We start from the raw sequence: 20,471 nt of genomic DNA on the forward strand, positions 1-20,471 counted from the left end.
GCCCCACTCCTTCCCTCTTTCTCTTCTCTGAATACAAATGTGATGTCCTGTGTCTAGAGATAACTAGCTACTCTGCCTGCTAGGGATGTGGCAATAGAAAGTGCTTGGGTCTCTGATGACCGTGGTAAACACCTACATCAGCCCTGACCTGCTTACCTGGAGACTTCTTGTGATGCAATGTTGTTAAATATTGTTATTCCCAAGTCACTGTTGTGAGACATATTTCTCTGAAAACTCCATTTTGTCCTTCTTTACTTTATCCCATCTTCCTGCTTGAAAAACAGTCACAGTGCTGGTAAATGACTTAAGCTTAAGAACTGTTATGTGCCTAGAGGTCAGAGTAAGAGCTTAACCTTTTATCAACTAAGTGGCTTTTAATATAGTAAAAGAACTTATATAATAGTAAACAAACCCTATATCATCCACCCACAGCCACTCCTCACTTGATCTCATCTAAAGAGCACAATAAAAGCAGTGTGGTTTCTTGAGGCAGGGCTCTTGGTCCCTGAGACCTTGAGTCCCCAGTTCCCACCTTTACTTAAGATAAATGTCTCTGTGTCTTGTTTTATGTTAACTTTTTTCCTTAAGTTCTATAGCACCTGTTCTTCAGCCCCACCCTGCTGAGCTGGTCTCGGCAACTGTTAGATGCATTTCCTATAGCTGAATTTTTTTTTTCTTTTTAGGGCCGGCCACCACAGCCATAGCAACACCAGATCCAAGCTGAGTCTGCAGACTACACAGCAGCTCGGGGAAATGCCAGATCCTTAACACACTGAGTGAGCCCAGGGATGGAACCTATGTCCTCATGGATACTAGGCGGGTTTGTTACCACTGAGCCACAACAGGAACTCCTAGCTGAAAGAATTTTTAATTGGTATGAATGGCGGAAGCCCAGTATTCTGGAAACAGTGCAACAAAACCATTTTAATATTTCTTACTAATGCATTTATGAAATTATCATAAATTACTTTCTAAGGACTACATTTTTGTGGATAAAAACTCACAAAGGAGTTCCTGTGGGGCTCAGCAGGTTAAGGATCTGGTGTTGTCACTGCTGTGGCTTGGGCCACTGCTGTGGTGCAGGTTTGATTCCTGGCCCAGGAATTTCCACATGCATGAGACATGGGCAAAAAAACAAAACAAAACAAAAACCACCTCACAAAGAAATGATTTAAAATGGTACAATTTATTTAATATAATACTATATATGTTATATATGTATGCATATGTACTATTTTAAAAATAAGCATGTGAACTATAATCATTATAAAACATAAATCAGCTTTAATATTATCAGAGTAAAAGAGCATGTACAGAAGTCAGTCTAACATTGTTGCATTTGCCTTTCAAAGTTAAAATACATAAAAGATTCAGCACATTGCATTTTATCTTATTTTAGTTTGTAGGCTGCCATCATTAGGTATAAATACCCCTAGGAATGTGCCAACTTATAACTTACACTCAAACAACAAAAGTCTCTTTAACAATTATGAAAGGACCATATATCACCTAAAATAAGTAATCTAAAAAAATACTAGCCTAAATTAAAACCCTGAGGAATTAAAGTCTTTTCATACAATAGTTTTGGTTAAGTGCAGTTCCATGTTTGTACTACTTTACTTAAGGTCAAACGTGGTAAGGCATAGGAAAAATAAAATCTACGTAAGTTACCATCTAAATCTATATTTTATTTCTTGCTACAAAGTTGTTTCCCCCAAAAGTAGTTTTTGTATGTCATTCTGGACCTCTTTAACCCCTGCTGGCTTATTTGCTTTATATACAGTAGTTAAGGTTTGTGCACTAAGCTGAGCTACCTTCCTACAGTGGTTCAGACAAAATGCCCCAGAAGAACTACATGCTAGAGAGTTCATGTCCGTGTTCAACCATGGCCTGCACAAACTGCTTGAAGACTCGATCCATGTACGTGGACTGCCTTGGCCAGATTCCCTCCAGAAAACCAATGTGACCTCCATAAGAAGTAAGGACCAAAGCGACATTAGGGTTTTGCTTAGCAGTTTCTATTGGAATAGCTTGATGAAAAATGGGGGAGGGGTCAGAGAAGGGAAAAAGAGAAAATATATATAATTATTACCAGTTGTTGTTTGGAAAAGTATACACCTTTATCATTTCCAATCTCTATAAACTAAAACACCATTAAACAAACAAACATTTGTGGAGTTCCCATGGTGGCTCAGTAGTTAACGAATCCGACTAGGAACCACGAGGTTGAGGGTTCAATCCCTGGCCTTGCTCAGTGGGTTAACTATCCGGCGTTGCCATGAGCTGTAGTGTAGTTTGCAGATGCGGCTTGGATCCCGTGTTGCTGTGGCTCTGGTGTAGGCAAGTGGCTACAGCTCCGATTAGACCCCTAGCCTAGGAATCTCCATACGCCATGGGATCAGCCCTAGAAAAGGCAAAAAGACAACAAACAAACAAACATTTGTAATGAGCACGGCTAATGGAGTAAGTCTGACTAATTTATATCAATCACCTATATTTTTATACCGGTTCATGTTCATATCATTTCACATTATTTTTGGAGGAATCAATCCAAACCAAGTATTTAATCTTGACACAAAAGTATAGGTCCAGCTTTGTTTTGAGAAATTAATAATTCAAGAAATGGTGGAGTTCCTGTCATGGCTCAGTGGTTAACAAATCCGACTAGGAACCATGAGCTTGTGGGTTCGATCCCTGGCCTTGCTCAGTGGGTTAAGGATCCGGAGTTGCCATGAGCTGTGGTGTAGGTTGCAGACGTGGCTCAAGATCCCGAGTTGCTGTGGCTCTGGCGTAGGCCAGCAGCTACAGCTCCGATTAGATCCCTAGCCTGGGATCCTCTATATGCCGTGGGAACGGCCCAAGAATGGCAAAAAAGACCAAAAAAAAAGTAAAAAAGAAAAAAAAAAAGAAATGGTGAACAGAGTTCCCATCGTGGCTCAGTGGTTAACGAACAAGACTAGCATCCATGAGGACGCAGGTTCTATCCCTGTCCTTGTTCAGTGGGTTAAGGATCCAGCATTGCCATGAGCTATGGTGTAGGTCACAGACGTGGCTTGGATCCAGAGTTACTGTGGTTGTGGTGTAGGCCGGTGGCTACAGCTCCTATTGGACCCCTAGCCTGGGAACCTCCATATGCTATGGGTGTAGCCCTAAAAAACAAAACAAAACAAACAAACAAAAAATCAAAAAACCAAAAAACCCAAAAAACTTTAAAGGACATGAATTATTTATTTTTATTTTCCCCCCAACCCTGGGTTAGAGCTCAAACAGTGAAAATGTTTTGATTTAGGATCTATAATGGAGTTTTCTGGTGGCCTAGTGGTTGAGGATTTAGCATCATAACTGCTGTGCTGCAGGTTCCATACTGGGACTGGGAACTTCAACATGCTGTGGGTACACACTGTGGGTTGTGATCTGTACTGGATCACAACCTGGTATGAGAAGGAGAAATGTTCTGATTAAAGATACTGCTACATCTTATATCTCTAATTAAGATAACATGGTTGATGCAATAATTAGACCTTCACATCCTGGGTAGAGTCTTACAGGTAAATGAGTTCATTAAAGGTAAGATCTCCCTATCCCACACCCTTCCAACGAAGGAATGTAAACTAACACACTACAGGAGAACTGAGACCCTTCCAAGATAGAGCCACTGCTGGACCCAAACTGCCTGTTTAGATGATGCTCTAAGTTGGACCTCTCACCACATCCCTTGAAGAATAAAGCTAAAGACCTTAAATCAAGGCCTAGGAAGCCTAATCCTTGTCCTAAATAGGCCCTGAACTCATATCCTTATCCAGTCACACCTAAAAACCATGAACATCTATCTTGGGATCAGGTGTGAGAGCTTAAGGGGAGGAGCAGGTGAAATGACATACTATTTTTGCTTTTCCTTTTTCACCTCACATTAAGGACTTTGAGTGCTTCACTTGCCTCTGATGGGATTATTAAGAGCCCCAATTTCAGAAATTTCTAACACACTGATAGTCACAGTCATATCACAAGAACAAAAGGCTGGGCCATGTACCAGTCATGTGAAAGATACTGGCTGCCTGTGCTCTCAGAACACAGACAATTGTCCACTATTTCAGAGTGGTGAGATGATTTTAAGGGTTTGGGAAAGAATAAGGAATGGCTTAAACTTCAAACAAGTGGGTCAAGTTAAAAGCTAGGAAATTTCTATTGGTGGAAGAAGAGCCTGTGAAACATAAAAATAGATGCAGAAATACAAGACCTTGTTAATTTGATGAGAAAGGTTAAACAATCTCCACGTAATTCAACTGATACTAAAGTTCACAGTGTAATTTTCTGATTTGTAGTCAAAGACCAAAAGTCCCAGTCATCTAAAGCCACCTGTGATTTAGTCACAAATCATACAATAAAATGATATCCACTAGAGAGATGGTCAGTGATTTTTAAAAAAAAACTTTGGGGACTTTCTGAAACTTTGACAATACAATGTACTGTGTTTTTAGCCAAAATAATTTTTTTTAAATGAAATACTTGGGAAAATATTTTAAAAGAATTTAGGGGAGATGGGAGTGGGGGATGTGCTGGGAGTGTGGGATGGAAATACTATAAAACTGGATTGGGATGATCATTGTACAACTATAAATGTAATAAATTCACTGAGTAATAAAAAACAATTTAGGGGAGAAATAAGGAGAAAACATTTTATAAAAAGCTTTGTGAAAATTCATTAGAAAATATTAGAGGTTAAGTCTACTTATATTTAAGTTACTTCTAGGCATCTTATATTGCTTTAATGTATGAACACATGCACATACAGCTTTGTTACCAAATTCTATATTTCTTGAATTAATAGAGCTAGGAAGTTAAATTTGGCCATACTTTTATCCAGTATTCAGGGGGAAAACAGGCTGTTTCCCTTGAAAATGACCTTATAGTCCAAAGGTGCTATACTCATTGAGATATCTAAGTCTCAGTCAAGTTCTCCTCTAGATTAAAAGGAGAGGAAAATTCCAAAGCCTTCTGGATAAGAACTTCTGGAAGATAAAACAAGTGATGACAATGTATTCTAGAGGCCAAGATACTGTAACATAGTTTGTCCAAAGAACAGTTATTTGATAAGAATGAAAGGTTATAAAAAGTGAGAACAGGGAGTTCCCGTCGTGGCACAGTGGTTAATGAATCCGACTAGGAACCTTGAGGTTGCGGGTTCGGTCCCTGCCCTTGCTCAGTGGGTTGACGATCCGGCATTGCTGTGAGCTGTGGTGTAGGTTGCAGATGCGGCTCGGATCCTGAGTTGCTGTGGCTCTGGCGTAGGCCAGGGGCTACAGCTCCGATTCGACCCCTAGCCTGGGAACCTCCATATGCTGTGGGAGCAGCCCAAAGAAATAGCAAAAAGACAAAAAAAAAGAAAAAAAAAAGTGAGAACAAGCAAAATATTTTTTGTCTTTTGTCTTTTTAGGGTTGCACCTGTGGCATATGGAGGTTCCCAGGCTAGGGGTCCAATAGGAGCTGTAGCTGCTGGCCTACACCACAGCCACGGCAACTTGGGATCCAAGCCACATCTGCCACCTACACCACAGCTCACAGAAATGCCGGATCCTTAACCCTGAGCAAGGCCAGGGATTGAACCTGCATCCTCATGGATGCTCGGGTTCGTTAACCACTGAGCCACAACGGGAACTCTGGGAACAAGCAAAATATTGAGAGTCATAATTTGTTCTGAGGATGTCACAGTAGACTAGATAAGGGTGTATAAAAATATGTAAAGTGATCTGAGATATTTAGACACTAAATTATGAGTGTCAAGTTTTTTTTTTTTTTTTTTTTTTTTGGTCTTTTTGCTATTTCTTTGGGCCGCTCCCGCGGCATATGGAGGTTCCCAGGCTAGGGGTCGAATCGGAGCTGTAGCCACCGGCCTACGCCAGAGCCACAGCAACGCAGGATCCGAGCTGCGTCTGCCACCTATACCACAGCTCACGGCAATGCCGGATCCTTAACCCACTGAGCAAGGGCAGGGACCGAACCCGCAACCTCATGGTTCCTAGTCAGATTCGTTAACCACTGCGCCACGACGGGAACTCCTCAAGTTCTTTTTTATTTATCACAGTGGAAAACAATATATGACTGACATTTTATTTCTTATCCTTGTATTTTCCTAAAAAGAACAGTATTTTAAAGGTTCATTCATGTCAAATTGTATACAAAGATGTTAATTTACCATGACTGGGTGAAAAAACATCATCCACAGAATTGAGGCACAACACTGGAATCCCCACTGATTTCAGTCGACGATTTGGACTGGCATCAGTATAATAATCGTCAATTGTTCGGTAACCAAACATGACTGCTGTGAATCGCTTGTCAAATTCTCTGATGGATTTAGCCTGGGAAGAAAAAAAAAAAAAAGAGAGATTACATTTACTTTTAGAATTGAAAGAGGAAATGAAAGGATGACATAAAGTTTCTCTCCTACCTTCATGACATGATCCATGTCAATTAGTTTCACAAACATATGCCGGTGCCTGGAACAAAAGAATTTCAAAAGTAAAACATTAAGGTCATTCCCATCTCAAACATACCTAAAATACATAAGTAACTTAGCACTAGGGCATAAAGTTGTTAATGAATATTTACTTAATCAGACATGAAAAGGATACATTGATATATGTCCTGAAGTTATTATTATTATTTTTTGTCTTTTTGTTTTTTTTAGGGCTGCACCTGCAGCATATGCAGGTTCCCAGGCTAGGGGTCGAATCAGAGCCGCTAACCTATACCACAGACACAGCAATGCCAGATCCAAGCCGCATCTGCGACATACACCATAGCTCATGGCAACACCAGATCCTTAACTTAATGAGTGAGGCCAGGGATCGAATCTGCATACTCATGGTTACTAGTCAGGTTCATTAACTATTGAGCCATGACAGGGGATCTTTCCAGAAGGCTTTTTTTTTTTTTTTTTCTGTCTTTTGTCTTTTGAGGGCCACACCAGTGACACATGGAGGTTCCCAGGCTAGGGATCTAATCAGAGCTGTAGCTGCCAGCCGACACCACAGCCACAGCATCGCCAGACCCGAGCTGCATCTGTGACCCACACCACAGCTTACGGCAACATCGGATCCTTAATCCACTGAGCGAAGCCAGGGATCGAACCCTCAACCTCATGGTTCCTAGTTGGGTTCGTTTCCACTGAGCCATGACAGGAACTTCAAGGCACATTTTTTAAAAAGTACTTTTCCTTGTCAACTTTCAGGATAACCATGGTTTTCCAAATTAACTGCACTTTTTATTTAGAGTTTATATTTAAATTTGTCAATTCACTTAAAAATGCATGATAACAGTCATCAAAAAAATGAATAAAAACATCTCCATGTTCTTTGTTACCAAACTATTTAACTGTTAGAAGATACCTAAACAATTCTAGAAAAACTGATGCTAAGACAGTATTTTGGTAATGTTAAGAACCATGAGGGCTGAGGAGTTCCCATCATGGCTCAGTGGTTAAGGAACCTGACTAGTATCCAATAGGATGTGGGTTTGATCCCTGGCCTCACTCAGTGGGTTAAGGATCTGGTGTTGCCATAAGCTGTGGTGACGCACAAGGTAATCTATTGGGGTATAGAAAAAAAACATTAGAACATTTATGTATATTTTTAGCTTATACTTAACATCTTTTCCTTTTTGTATATGTTGACAATGGAAAGAATATTTTGGTGCAGTAGTTAATGCGTATATTGCAAACATAAATATACATATACTAGCAGTCTTGTGGTTTAAAACTTTTTGCTGTGACATGTAATCCAAAAAGTTTAGAGATGGAGTCCCTGTCGTGGCACAGCAAAAACAAATCCAACTAGGAACCATGAGGTTGCAGGTTCTATCCCTGGCCCCGCTCAGTGGGTTAAGGATCCAGTGTTGCCATGAGCTGTGGTGTAGGTTGCAGACTCGGCTTGGATCCAGAATTGCTGAGGCTGTGGCCTAGGCTGGCAGCTATAGCTGATTAGACCCCTAGCCTGGGAACCTCCATATGCCGTGGGTGTGGCCCTAAAAAAAAAGTTTAGAGAGACATCAGGTGTCAAAGATGACTTACTTATTAACAGAAGACTGGAGGCAAGTTGTCAAATAATAATTAAAAAGCAGCCAGTTCAGTGGTTTCTCCAATGATTCTGAGCAAGCGAAAGTGTTCCAACCAACTGAAAAAGTTGCAGCTGCCTTCAAAGGAGTTTTTGGTCCAATTTTGCCCAGGTAATTTAAAAGCAGCATTCTAAAATGAAGAAAAGCAGAAAACTCAGTGACGAATTTGTCCTCTCTCAAGAATCCCACCACTAATTGTGGACTTTACGGAGAAGAAAAATATAAACCAGTGTTTAAGCCCTTTATCTTGGAAAACATGCAAATATCTTCATTCTTTTCTGACTTTCATCTACTTATCTTGCAGTCAGCTATAATGAGAATGTGACAAAGCATACAGTTATTATATAAGTATCTTTTTATAAATAAAATGTAAGAAAAATCCACCATAAGAGTGATTTTTTTCTTCTTTCCTAATTTTTTTCTTTTTGTCTTTTTAGGGCCACACCTGTGCCATATGGAGGTTTCCAGGCTAGGGGTCCAGTCGGAGCTATAGCCGCCAGCCTACGCCACAACTTGGGATCTGAGCTGTCTCTGCGACCTATGGCAGAGCTAACGGCAACACCGGATCGCTAACTCACTGAGTGAGGCCAGGGATTGAACCCGCATCCTCATGGATGCTAGTCCGGTTCGCTAACCGCTGAGCCACGACGGGAACTCTCTAATGTATTTTCTTTTATTAAAGTATAGTTGACTTACAATAGTTTGCCAATCTCTGCTGTACAGTAAAATATGGAAAGCTTCAAGAATTTTCACGTCATCCTTGATGGGCAGTGACCATGCCAATCTTCTCTGTATTGTTCTAATTAGTATATGTGCTGCCAAAGCAAGTACCCTTTTTCTTTTTTTCAAAATGACATTAGGAATTTATTAAAATTTTGCAACTCCCTGGGCCCCAGCCTCCAGTTGGGTATTTAAGTTATTACGTGAGGGGTGTTTCAGACAATCTTGCTCTAAAAAGGGCCAAGAAGTAAATGTTTGGGGCTTTAGTGGGCCTATAATCTCAGTTTCAACTACTTAACTCTGGGACTGTAGTTGGAAAGCAGCTGTAGACAATACATGAATGAATGGACATGGCCATGTTTCACCAAAACATTCTATATGGACACTAAAATTTGAATTTTATATATTTTGCACATGTCATGAAATAGTTATTCTTTTGATTTCTCCAACCATTAAAGACTGTAATAACCATTCTTAGCTCTGGCACTGTACCAAAGCAGACATCTGGCCAGATCTGGGCTTTGGACTGTGGTTTGCTAATCCCTGGCAGAGATGAAAGATTACAGGAGGACTGGTTTTCAAATGTGGCTGCACACTGGAATCAAATGAGGAGTTTCTGAAACTACTGTAGGAATCTGGGTCTCACCTCCAGAGATTCTGAGTAACTGGTCAGGGTGGGCATCCAGGTGCCCATGTATCCTTGCACCCGACAGCAAGTCTCCAGGGGCTCCTCATCCAGAGTTAGACTGTCTGAATCATGGCAGTGCAACTGGCCTTTAGTGTCATTTGTTTTCTCTTCCTACCCTCCACTGCTATTTGTCCTTATCTCCTATCACACATTTCCCCCTTTTCATTTTGTTCTACCAATTTTCCTGATTCTATTCTAGTTCTATTTTGGTAAGAGGGACAAGAACATAGTTTCATCTAATACTCACATCGGAAACCTAAGTTTGGCATTGCCAACTAAGACAAAGGATGATAGTCTAAATTCTGTCTCTCATATTTTTCATTCTTTTTTTTTTTTTTTTTTTTTTTTTTGCCCCACCTGTGGCATGCAAAGGTTCCCAGGCCAGGGATTGAATCCATGCCACAGCAGTGACCTGAACCACAGCAGTGATAATGCCAGATCCTTTACCTACTAGGCCACCAAGGAATTCCTCTATTCTTTATTTCTCTAACTGCCCAGGTTCTGAAATAGGACAAACGGGTACAAATTCCTTTTTTTCCCCCCCAACAAGAATGGCTTGCAAAGTGAATCTGATGAGGTTTTAGATTAAAAAATGGAGGAGTTCCCATGATGGCTCAGCAGAAATGAATCTGACTAGTATCCATGAAGATGCAGGCTCGATCCCTGGCCTCACTCAGTGGGTTAAGGATCTGGCGTTGCCCTGAGCTGTGGTGTAGGTCACAGATGCGGCTCAGATCTGGTGTTGCTGTGGCTTAGGCCAGCAGCTACAGCTCTGATTTGACCCCTAGCCTGGGAACCTCCATATGCCACAGGTGCAGCCCTAAAAAGACACACACAAACAAAAAGATCAAAAATGGAAATTTCAGTTTTGAATACAACTCTTCATAATGACTGCATTCTTTGTTTATAGTACTACGACTCAGCAAGCCATTTAGGGGTGATGCTTACTCTCCTGCAAAGGGATCAATCTAGGGTCCTGGTTTTGGTGGCGCCATTCTTTGGCTGGAGGTCAGAGATTTCCCTGAGGCTGGTATAATAGACAAATTGAAAGAGTTGGAAGCAAACCTCTCAGGAGTAGGAAGGACCAGGAGTAGGTATGACTGAGTAGGTAGGGGTATCTGTTGGTTATTATTCAGGAGCAAAATTAGGTCAAGATGTTTACCCTCAAAAAAGGCTGTTACACTTTGACAAAAAAAAGACTCCATTTTTCTCACCAAAAGAAAAAATATCATAGGAGTTCCTGTTGTGGCTCAGTGATTAATGAATCCGACTAGGAACCACGAAGTTGTGGGTTTGATCCCTGGCCTTGCTCAGTGGGTTAAGGATCTGGCATTGCCGTGAGCTGTGGTGTAGGTTGCAGATGCAGCTCAGATGCCACGTTGCTGTGTCTCTGGCGTAGGCCATTAGACCCCTAGCCTGGGAACCTCCATATGCCGCAAGAGCAGCCTTAGAAAAGGCAAAAAAAAAAAAAAAGGCAAAGAGAGAAGGAAAGGGAGAGAGTGAGAAAATAAAGAACCCATGGATTAAGAGATTTAGGAGATCTATCAATCTCAATATACGAACTTTATCTGGCTCTTGCCAGATAAACTTATAGCCAACAGACTAACAGGGAAAGGAAATACGGACTGAATATCTGATGGTGTTTAGGAATTATTGTTAGTTTTGTTCAGAGGAAATAATGTATTATGGTTTTTTTTTTTTTTTGAGACCCCACCTATTAGTGATAACCTCTGAAATCTTTATAAATGATGCCTGAAATTTATTTAAAAATCATCAGCGTTGGGAAGGAATGGGGATGGGGGTTGGGAAGCAGGTGGTGATACTGACAAACAAGATTATCCTTGAGTTGATAGTTATTGAAGCCTAGTGATGAATATTAATGAGGGGGTCATTACATTCTTTTTTTTTTTTTTTTTGGTGTTTTTTCAGAGCCGCACCTGTGGCATATGGGAGGTTTCCAGGCTAGGGGTCTAATGGGAGCTGTTGCTTCTGGCCTACACCACAGCCACAGCAACACCAGATCCAAGCTGAGTCTGCGACCTATACCGTAGCTCACGGCAATGAAGGATCCTTAACCCACTGAGCGAGGCCAGGGTTCGAACCCTCAACCTCATGGTTCCCAGTTGGATTTGTTTCCGCTGTGCCATGACGGAAACTCATTATATTCCTTACTTGTATATTATTTGTTTGGAAGTTTCTATACCTTTTTTTTTTTTTTTTTAGGGCCCCACATGTGGCATATGGAAGTTCTTCGGCTAGGGGTCAAATCAGAGCTGCAGCTGCTAGCCTACGCTACAGCCACAGCAGTGCCAGATCCTTAATCCACTGAGTGAGGCCAGGGATCAAACCTGCATTCTCATGGATAATAGTCAGGTTCTTAACCTGCTGAGCCACAATGGGAACTCCCTCTATAAATTTTTTGAGTGAGTTTACCAACTGTGGAAGACTGGAATCTGACTGACTCCAGAGCAGCATGGATTCCTTGGCTAGACTTAGTCTGGCACAAAACCCTTACTTGGCCCCAGACACTACAGGCTTAGGGATTACCAGTCGGGAGCAGGGAGGGGTGCAGACGCTTTTGTCTGGTGCATTTCCAAAAGGAAAAATGTGTCGAGCTGTAAAATACATCCCCAAGTGGTAAGCCCACTTGGGAACGTGTCACAGTGCTAGGCAACTAGAAAGGGTACTTCCTCGGAACAATTTACAAGACATTAATATTCAACCAGCTGCAAAGGCTAATGGTCAAGTTCTGCCTGCAGGCACTGAGGCTTCAATTCGACATGAATAGGCATTTCCCAGGAGCTCCTGAATAGAGAATCTGGGCCTGTTTATGTAAGATCTGGCCTTTAAAAAGTCAAGAATTTCTATGATTAAGGGAAAAAAGTTCAGCTGGCATCCTGTCCTTCTCATTAAGGGGCAAAGGAAAGGGAAGAGAAATATTGTCCTTTAAGCACAATTCACAGATTCTGCCTGGGTTTTCTGCACCGATTCAGATTTTTTGCTTTAGTAGGTCAAGTCAGACCTTCCATGCTAATGTAAGAAACGTATTCTTTTCTTCCTGATTTTATGTTTATCAGAATCCAAAAAGTGGTGGTTAGAGCCAATTTTTCAGAGTCCATCATTTGTAAAGTTGGTCATTTTCAAGTAAATATGCTCCTAAGGTGTTTTGAAAATTGAAAAAAGGGATTAATCAATCAAAATTAGGAAAAAATCATTTTCTCTCTCCTGTGTTGACTTTGGACAATCGTTCAGGTAATCTAAGCACAGCCGAGTGCCATATGACAAAAATTTTGGATTTTATTAAGCTCACTATTACTAGAACAGAAAGTTTAAACAATTACTAGTAGAAATGAGGCTAAATATATACACAGGATAAAAGTTTCCCAAAAGTCCCTATGCTGGAAGCACAAATTATAATATTTATTTGCTTAAAATAGCAGTTGGAGAAGGGGGTTACAAACAGAATTTGTCAGTTTCCAGGAGAGCATCCCAGAGCATCCAGCAACAAAACTAAACAAGACTAAACAAACAAGAAACACACCACCTGGGGGAAAAACTACTTTGAAGGCCTCTTCAGCTGGAGAGAGCAGTAAGTGATTATTTCAATGACTGGAGTGACGCAAGTCACTGTACAAGTTTGGCTTCCTGAATGGTCCCAGAGAATGCGGTGGCAGGGACAGCTGGGAGCACACCAGGGACTCTGCAGTGAATGTGACTGCTGCTGAGTGACAGAAATCAACTCTGTGGGGTTCAGACAACCCTTCAGGCTCACAAAACCCCAAGCACTCTAAGACATTGCCACAGATGTCAGTAGACAAGGAAAATATTAAAATCTACCTGAATTAATCCCCTCATTCATTGAACTACATATGGTGAAATATAAAAAAAAATCAAGGCGTTCCCATCGTAGCTCAGTGGTTAACGAATCAGACCAACATGCATGAGGACACGAGTTTGATCCCTGGTCTTGCTTAGTAGGTTAAGGATCTGGTGTTGCTGTGAGCTGTGGTGTAGGTCAGGGATGAGGCTCAGATCTGGCATTGCTGTGGCTGTGGTGTAGGCCGGCAGCTACAGCTCTGAATGGACCCCTAGCCTGGGAACCTCCACATGCCTTGGGTGTGGCCCTAAGAGACAAAAAGACTAAATAAATAAATAAATAAATAAATAATAAATAAATAAAACCAAACATTTACATATCCTCATAGCTTACAGTCACCTGAAAGGGGGTCTCTAAGACCACTTCCCTCTTGGATAATTTAGAAAAGGAAAACCTTACCCTCCCATTGAAACCCCTGCTGCCAGGAATGGAGCAGAAGGGTACAGACTGTGTACGTGCTGAATGACTGTCTCCAAGTCTTCAGTGTTTGAACAACAGTAAGTCCTCGGTGTCTATAAGCAATGACAGGTAAAGCAGAGAAATTAAAATCGTGAGGTTAATGATTTGCATAAATACAGAAATGTAAAAAAGAAAAGCTGTAAATATGAGAAAATGACCTTTGCACACCTATGAGTCATAATAATTTATCATTTTCCTGTCTCGCAGTACACATATATACCATTTAGAGTCAATACTATTCAAGCTGGCACTAACGACTGATCATACAAGGAAACCTTGACAGAAATTGGGCAAGACCAATATAAATGCCTTAAATTAAACAGATATACAGTATCGTACTCAAATGTTATCTCTAAACAAGAACAGAGTCAATTTAGAAAGAAAAAGTGGAGAATCACATCTCTTTATAGAAAAGAAAGCCCAACAACTTATGCCTACCAAAGCCAAAGCCATTCTTTTTCTTTCTTTTTTTTTTTTTTTTTTTTTGGTCTTTTTGCCTTTTCTAGGGCTGCACCTGCAGCATATGGAGGTTCCCAGGCTAGGGGTCTAATCAGAGATGTAGCCACCGGCCTACTCCACAGCCACAGCCACGCCAGATCTGAGCCATGTCTGCCACCTACACCACAGCTCACGGCAACGCTGGATCCTTAACCCACTGAGCAAGGCCAGGGATGGAACCCGCAACCTCATGCTTCCTAGTGGGATTCGTTAACCACTGAGCCACGACTGGAACTCCCAAACTAATTCTTATTTAAAAACACAAACAAACAAGCAAACAAAAGAGGCTTTCCAGGAGTTCTCTTGCAGCACAGCAGGTTAGGGACCTGGTGTTGTCACTGCAGCAGCTCAGGTCGCTGCTGTGGTGCAGGTTCAATCTCTTCCACATGCTGCAGGTGTGGCCAAAAACAGACAAAAAAAGGCTTTCCAATAATGCCACACACAAAAAAATTAAATTGTGGCTTCTGACTGGAGAATTGTTTGCTCTGTCCTGAGTTCTGTCTACCAATGAAGGAGTGTGATTTTTCTGGCATTGCCTTCACTCTACATAAAGCAACATCCAGTCTGCTTTATTAATTACATATTTTCTTTTTCAAGAATATTTTCACATAGCCCCAGCTGCGCTACACTAAAAACCATACTAAAATACGTAAAGCTGATTATGCCTCAATACAGAATGCACTAAAACAAATGGCCTTCATGTGAACTTCATCAGTAAGGGCTCTGTTTCCAGCAGAAAAGCTTCACAGGTGCTTTGTTTGAGATCCAGGACAGAGGGCAATCCTGTTTTTGTGAAAAAGAGTGTGTTTGTGAATAAAGTTACGTGAAATAAAATAACCAGACATCTATGACAAAGAGAAACATCTGGTAATATTACCCTAATAAAAATACTGAAACCAATTATTTGTACCACACTGACCATAATATTCCAATAAACTGTAATCAAAAGTTATGTCACTCACCAATCACTAATGAGCTCTCTGAGAAAGCTATAATTTTCAGAGATCCCTCCAACTAAACTCAAGTGTAAAACATTCCTATTGCCTATAACCATATTTTTGAGATCTGCAAATATAAAGCTTTCCAAAAGATAACTGTTAACCTGACAGTATTTGTAACATTTATTGAATAATTAAATATGTGTACACAAAACCCTGAGGAAGATCCTATTATACCTAAGAAACTGAGTTAAGAGAAAATTGAGTTTAGAGAGGTTAAATAACTTCTGTAAACTCCTGAACAGCCAATAAGTGACAAAGCTGAGATACTTCCAAAGATATTTTATGATTAAATGCATTTGAGTAAATAATTCAAAGCAAAATCTAAACAAACAATATCTACTACCACGCAGATGCATAGTAATTGCAGAATTTGTCACAAGAATTCAGGTGAGGGAGTTCCCGTCGTGGCGCAGTGGTTAACGAATCCGACTAGGAACCATGAGGTTGCGGGTTCGGTCCCTGCCCTTGCTCAGTGGGTTAATGATCCGGCGTTGCCGTGAGCTGTGGTGTAGGTTGCAGACACGGCTCGGATCCCACGTTGCTGTGGCTCTGGCGTAGGCCAGTAGCTACAGCTCCGATTAGACCCCTAGCCTGGGAACCTCCATATGCCGCGGGAGCGGCCCAAGAAATAGCAAAAAAAGACAAAAAAAAAAAAAAAAAAAAAAAAACAAAAGAATTCAGGTGAAAAAGATCATCTTTATTTGGCATTGTTACTACATCTGGGTCTGCCCACACTGTAAGGCTTTAAAATTTGAGTTATTTATTGTCACCAACACATACTCTTGTTATGCAGGCTTCAATGAAGTATCTGTGTACATGTATGTACATACTCATGCACACACACATGCATGAACATACACAGGGGACAAGAAAAATGGCCGATGGGAGACTATTAGGATCAGAGAATCTCAGGAACAGGAAGGACCACAACATCTGGTTCCTTATTTACACAAGGGGAAACAGGCTCAGCAAGGTTAAGTAATTTGTCAGAAGTCACAAAGTAGCAGAGCCTGGATTTTAAGTTTGTAATTAGTTAACTAACTCTTGTAAAGCACTGGGATTCCATGAGATACTTCGTAAACAAATCAATATCTGGTACCCTCAGATATGTTTCTGGTTCCCCGAAATGTTCTTCTTTCAATGGGTTATGTTAAGATGGAAACTGATGATGCTGGTGTGGATCAGAACTCTGAAACGCAGCACATCTAGAGCCTTTCTGGCACAATGTGTCTCTAGCTGGCCACTCCCTTAGCTCCGAGATGGCTCCATCCTGTTCTCCTGCTGCTGCTGGCTTTCCATTTCCTGCCAGTTCCTGTCATTCTTCCCAAAACCTCAAATGTGAGAATTCACTTCCAAAAGTTTTGTCTTAAGCATGCATCTACTTATGCTCTGGTCAATTCTGAACTCCTGGAGGTCTTGTCTATCTTCGCAGCTTTGTCAACCACCTCTAGGCTGTGACTAAACCTGAATCTCCAGTCTCTTCTTTCTGAGCTCCAGATGCAAATTCCCAAGTTCTAAAAGTCATGGTCTGCCAGTACTTCAAACTCAAAATGCCCCCAAATGCACTTTTATCTCTTCATGAAAACACCTAACTTTCCATTTTTCTATAAAGGACATCTATACATCCCTAATTAAAAGGGCAGGTGACACTGCCTTCTTCCTTTCCCTTAATGTAGAGCCAATCAACTGCCAAGCCCTGTAGCTTCTTCCTCCCCAGTACCTTTGCAGGAAACACAGGAGAGTCCTTTCTTACTCTAGCAAAGGCCTTCTAGGTTAGATTCTCTCAGGAGGCCCCTGAGACAAAGATGTGCATGCAAGCAGAAAGCAACAGTGGGGAACTGGTGAGTGACTAAGGAGGGGCAGGAAGCCAATAATGATGCCAGAAGTGGGCAGCTGAGTCTCACTCACTCCTTTTGGGGCACTTGGGAAGACTGCATTGAACATGACTCAGAATTATCCCAACTGACTGGCAAGGGAGCTGGGTTATTTATCCACCAGTTCGCTTTAGCCATTGGTTGAAGGCTGCTCCTGGCACCCTGGTCTGCCCTGAGCACAGGCTCAGCAGAATGCTGTGGTTAGAGAAGTTCCCCAGTCAAAGAGATGGGAGTGTATGCAGTGGGAAGCCATTAGGTAGGCCAGCATGCGGATGGTGAGTGCCAAGGGGATAGGGGCGTGGAAGGGGCATGGTGCCAGCTGTCTCTGCTCCAAGGCCTTTATATCTCCCACCTGGGCCACTGCAATAACCTCTTACTTGGTTAACTCCTAGCCTTTCCCAAATACCATCATAATCATTCTTTCCACTCACCATCAGATTACTATCCCTAAAGAACACTTCCAGCTCTAATCTTGACAATGTTTTGGATTAAAATTCTTCATTAGCTTTCCACTGCCGACTGAATCACATGCAAAGTCCTCTGCTAAGGCCCTTCACGATATGCCAGGAAACCTTTCCAGCTCGGTGTTCTACTATTCCTCCCCATGTATGGATTCTGGTCAATGGGACTCTGCTGTTCTCTTGCCTGCTAGGCCTCTCGAATATCCTTGCCACTTGTGTAAACTTCATCTGCCACGCTGCCTTCATAGTCAACTATGCCTGTTGAAATCGTGCCCTGAAGAAACTGAGTAAACATCAGACAAAAGGTTAGACCTAGCCCCTGTTCTCCAGGATGCACAGCCTTTTCCAATTCCACCCCTACCTATCCTGGCCTGCCTGCTCCTTGCCTTCCCTATCTGTGTGAGGCTCTCTCCATTACTATGTTGCTCACCTCTATTTCTCTCTCTCTCTTTTTAAGGGCTGCACCCATGGCATATGGAAGTTCCCAGGCTAGGAGTCGAATCAGAGCTGCAGCTGCCGGCCTACACCACAGCCACAGCAATGCCGGATCTTTAACCCACTGAGCGAGGCCAGGAATTGAGTCTGCATCCTCATAGATAATAACCAGGTTCTTAACCTGCTGAGCCACAATGGGAACTCCACCTCTATCTCTAATAGTCAATAAATACTCATCCAGTTGAATGGAAACACACAGAACTGCAAGACCTGATTAGTAACTTGTATGCAAATTAGTAACCTGATATGCAAAACTCTGTGGTTCTGTCACACAATCTCTTGCTACTTGGTGGGTACCAAGAGGAAATCTCATAGGCCTTCTTTCTTCATAGGACTTAAGTCCCATTAAAGGAAGAATTCACCTAGGATACACAGCAAAGATACCAATGGGGGTGATACACTGAATTGGTAGGCCTGGCAGATATTTTCTTCAGGTTTGAAGATATAACTTTATGATGGCTTTTTGGATTAAAACATGTATTTAATTCTCACTTGCTTAGGCTACTAATACAATCAGCAGCCATCCTATTGCAGTAATCCTTGCCTTATTTCATGCTTCCAGAACAGAGGCAAAGCCACACCTAATCACTAAGGGGAGGAAGGAAGGCCTGGGAGGATTCAGCTGAGTGATAAAACTCCTTTTATTTTACTTTAATTGATTTATTTTTGGAAGCAATCATGGCATGTGAAGTTCCTGAGCCAGGGATCAAACCCAGGTCATAGCAATAACCAGAGCCACAGTAGTGACAATGCCAGGTCCTTAGCCTGCTGAGCCACCAGGGAACTCCCCAAAAACGCCTTTTAGAGTGAGATGAGGATGGGAAAGGTATTCTGGAAAAATGCATAAAATCTAAAGGATAGATAACCTTCTAGCAGATGTTTGGGCATAGATACTTTATAAGTTAAACAGAATAATTTGATGATAATTACAAACCGGGATGGTCTGAATTGTTCAACTTCAACTATGATCAGAGAGAAAGAGTAGTAATTTGTTAAATGATTTGAGAGGTTAGTTTTTCAAAAAAGCAATAAAGAGAATAATGAAGTGAAATTAATTTTTAATGTTTTATACATAATATTTAAGAAGAATAAAGCATATATCTTATGTTTATCTATGGACTACATCTAATTTATCTGTTGATCAACTTCCCAAAAAGATTCCTCTCTCTTATTTTTGCTTTTTAGGGCCACACCTTCAGTATATGGAAGTTCCCAGGCTAGGGGTCGAATCAAACCTGCAGCTGCCAGCCGACACCACAGCCACAGGAATGTAGGATCTGAGCTGCATCTGCGACCTACACCATAGCTCATGGCAACACTGGATCCTTAGCCCACTGATCGAGGTCAGGGATTGAAACCACATCCTCAAGGATGGTAGTTGGGTTCATTACCTCTGAAATTACAATGGAAAACCCCAAAAAGATTTCTCTTTATCGCGAAAGAAAATTTTCTTGTCCTGATTAGAAGTCATTTATTTTAAAATGCAAATTTCATTAAAAATTTTTTTGATCTAGAAACAAAATTCACCCTGTTAATCAGGTAGCTTGACTCTCTAGCTATTCTGGGAGCAGATTAATTTGCTAATCTGCAGCAAAAGCTATAACCCAGGACCCTTCTCTTAATGCCTGCCACACTACCAATACAGAACCAGGCCAAATCCTAAAAACATTTTAGCTTTCTGTCCAAAAAAAAAAAAAAAAAAACAACAAACAGGAAAAGGATGCAAATGTCTTTTTAAAAATAATTTACATTTCAATTTAACATTTACTTTATTGTAATGTCTTGATAATTATCAAGAGCTTAGGATATTTTATCTTACAGTCTTCCTTATAATTTACTTCCTTACAGTATTTAATGATCTGCACTCAAATATTTGATAAAATGCTGCTTAAATGAACTCTATGATTCTTCCATAGATGCAGCCTACCCCCAAAGGAATTATCCTTTTTATAATAGGACTAATTATGCTTTTTTTTTTTTTTTGTCTTTTTGCTATTTCTAGGGCCACTCCTGCGGCATATGGAGGTTCCCGGGCTAGGGGTCGAATCAGAGCTGTAGCCGCCGGCCTACGCCAGAGCCACAGCAACGCAGGATCCGAGCCGCGTCTGTGACCTACACCACAGCTCATGGCAATGCCGGATCGTCAACCCACTGAGCAAGGGTAGGGACCGAACCCGCAACCTCATGGTTCCTAGTCGGATATTGTTAACCACTGCGCTACGAGGGGAACTCCCTAATTATGTTTTTAAACTGCTCTCTCTAGTGTGTTTTTTTGTTGCTGTGTTG

General features: G+C 41.3%; 1 protein-coding gene, 1 long non-coding RNA gene and 1 other non-coding gene across 11 annotated transcripts in view; 1 reads left to right on the forward strand and 2 right to left on the reverse strand.

Annotated features, from left to right (window-relative positions):
- Positions 1–1,167: 1,167 nt before the first annotated feature.
- Positions 1,168–20,471, reverse strand: part of ABHD3 (abhydrolase domain containing 3, phospholipase) — a 66,606-nt gene continuing 47,302 nt past the window's right edge. For 6 of the 9 annotated variants that reach the window (XM_021096170.2, XM_084964395.1, XM_021096169.2 and 3 more), the window contains 5 exons: positions 13,797–13,909; positions 8,069–8,242; positions 6,449–6,497; positions 6,194–6,359; positions 1,168–2,030 (listed from right to left, as the gene is read on the reverse strand). In XM_021096170.2, coding sequence (XP_020951829.1) covers positions 1,852–2,030; positions 6,194–6,359; positions 6,449–6,497; positions 8,069–8,242; positions 13,797–13,909 — 681 coding nt within the window. In that variant the 3' untranslated portion in view covers positions 1,168–1,851. Of the gene's footprint in view, positions 2,031–3,111; positions 3,114–3,637; positions 3,750–6,193; positions 6,360–6,448; positions 6,498–8,068; positions 8,243–13,796; positions 13,910–20,471 lie in introns of all 9 variants that reach the window. The other 3 variants (XM_021096171.2, XM_084964394.1, XM_084964398.1) reach the window with 2 other exon arrangements.
- LOC146402760 (U6 spliceosomal RNA) lies at positions 8,836–8,943 on the reverse strand. The gene has a single exon (XR_014808686.1). It is a non-coding gene; the product is annotated as a U6 spliceosomal RNA (small nuclear RNA).
- On the forward strand, positions 14,311–20,284 carry LOC146402761 (uncharacterized). The gene is made up of 2 exons (XR_014807806.1): positions 14,311–15,742; positions 16,037–20,284. It is a non-coding gene; the product is annotated as an uncharacterized LOC146402761 (long non-coding RNA).

This window comes from Sus scrofa, chromosome 6, assembly GCF_054392235.1.
Source record: "Sus scrofa isolate SSC_HxYL_T2T_F1_AM1 chromosome 6, Sscrofa_HxYL_maternal_Yorkshire_Landrace_v2.0, whole genome shotgun sequence".
NCBI lineage: Eukaryota > Metazoa > Chordata > Mammalia > Artiodactyla > Suidae > Sus > Sus scrofa.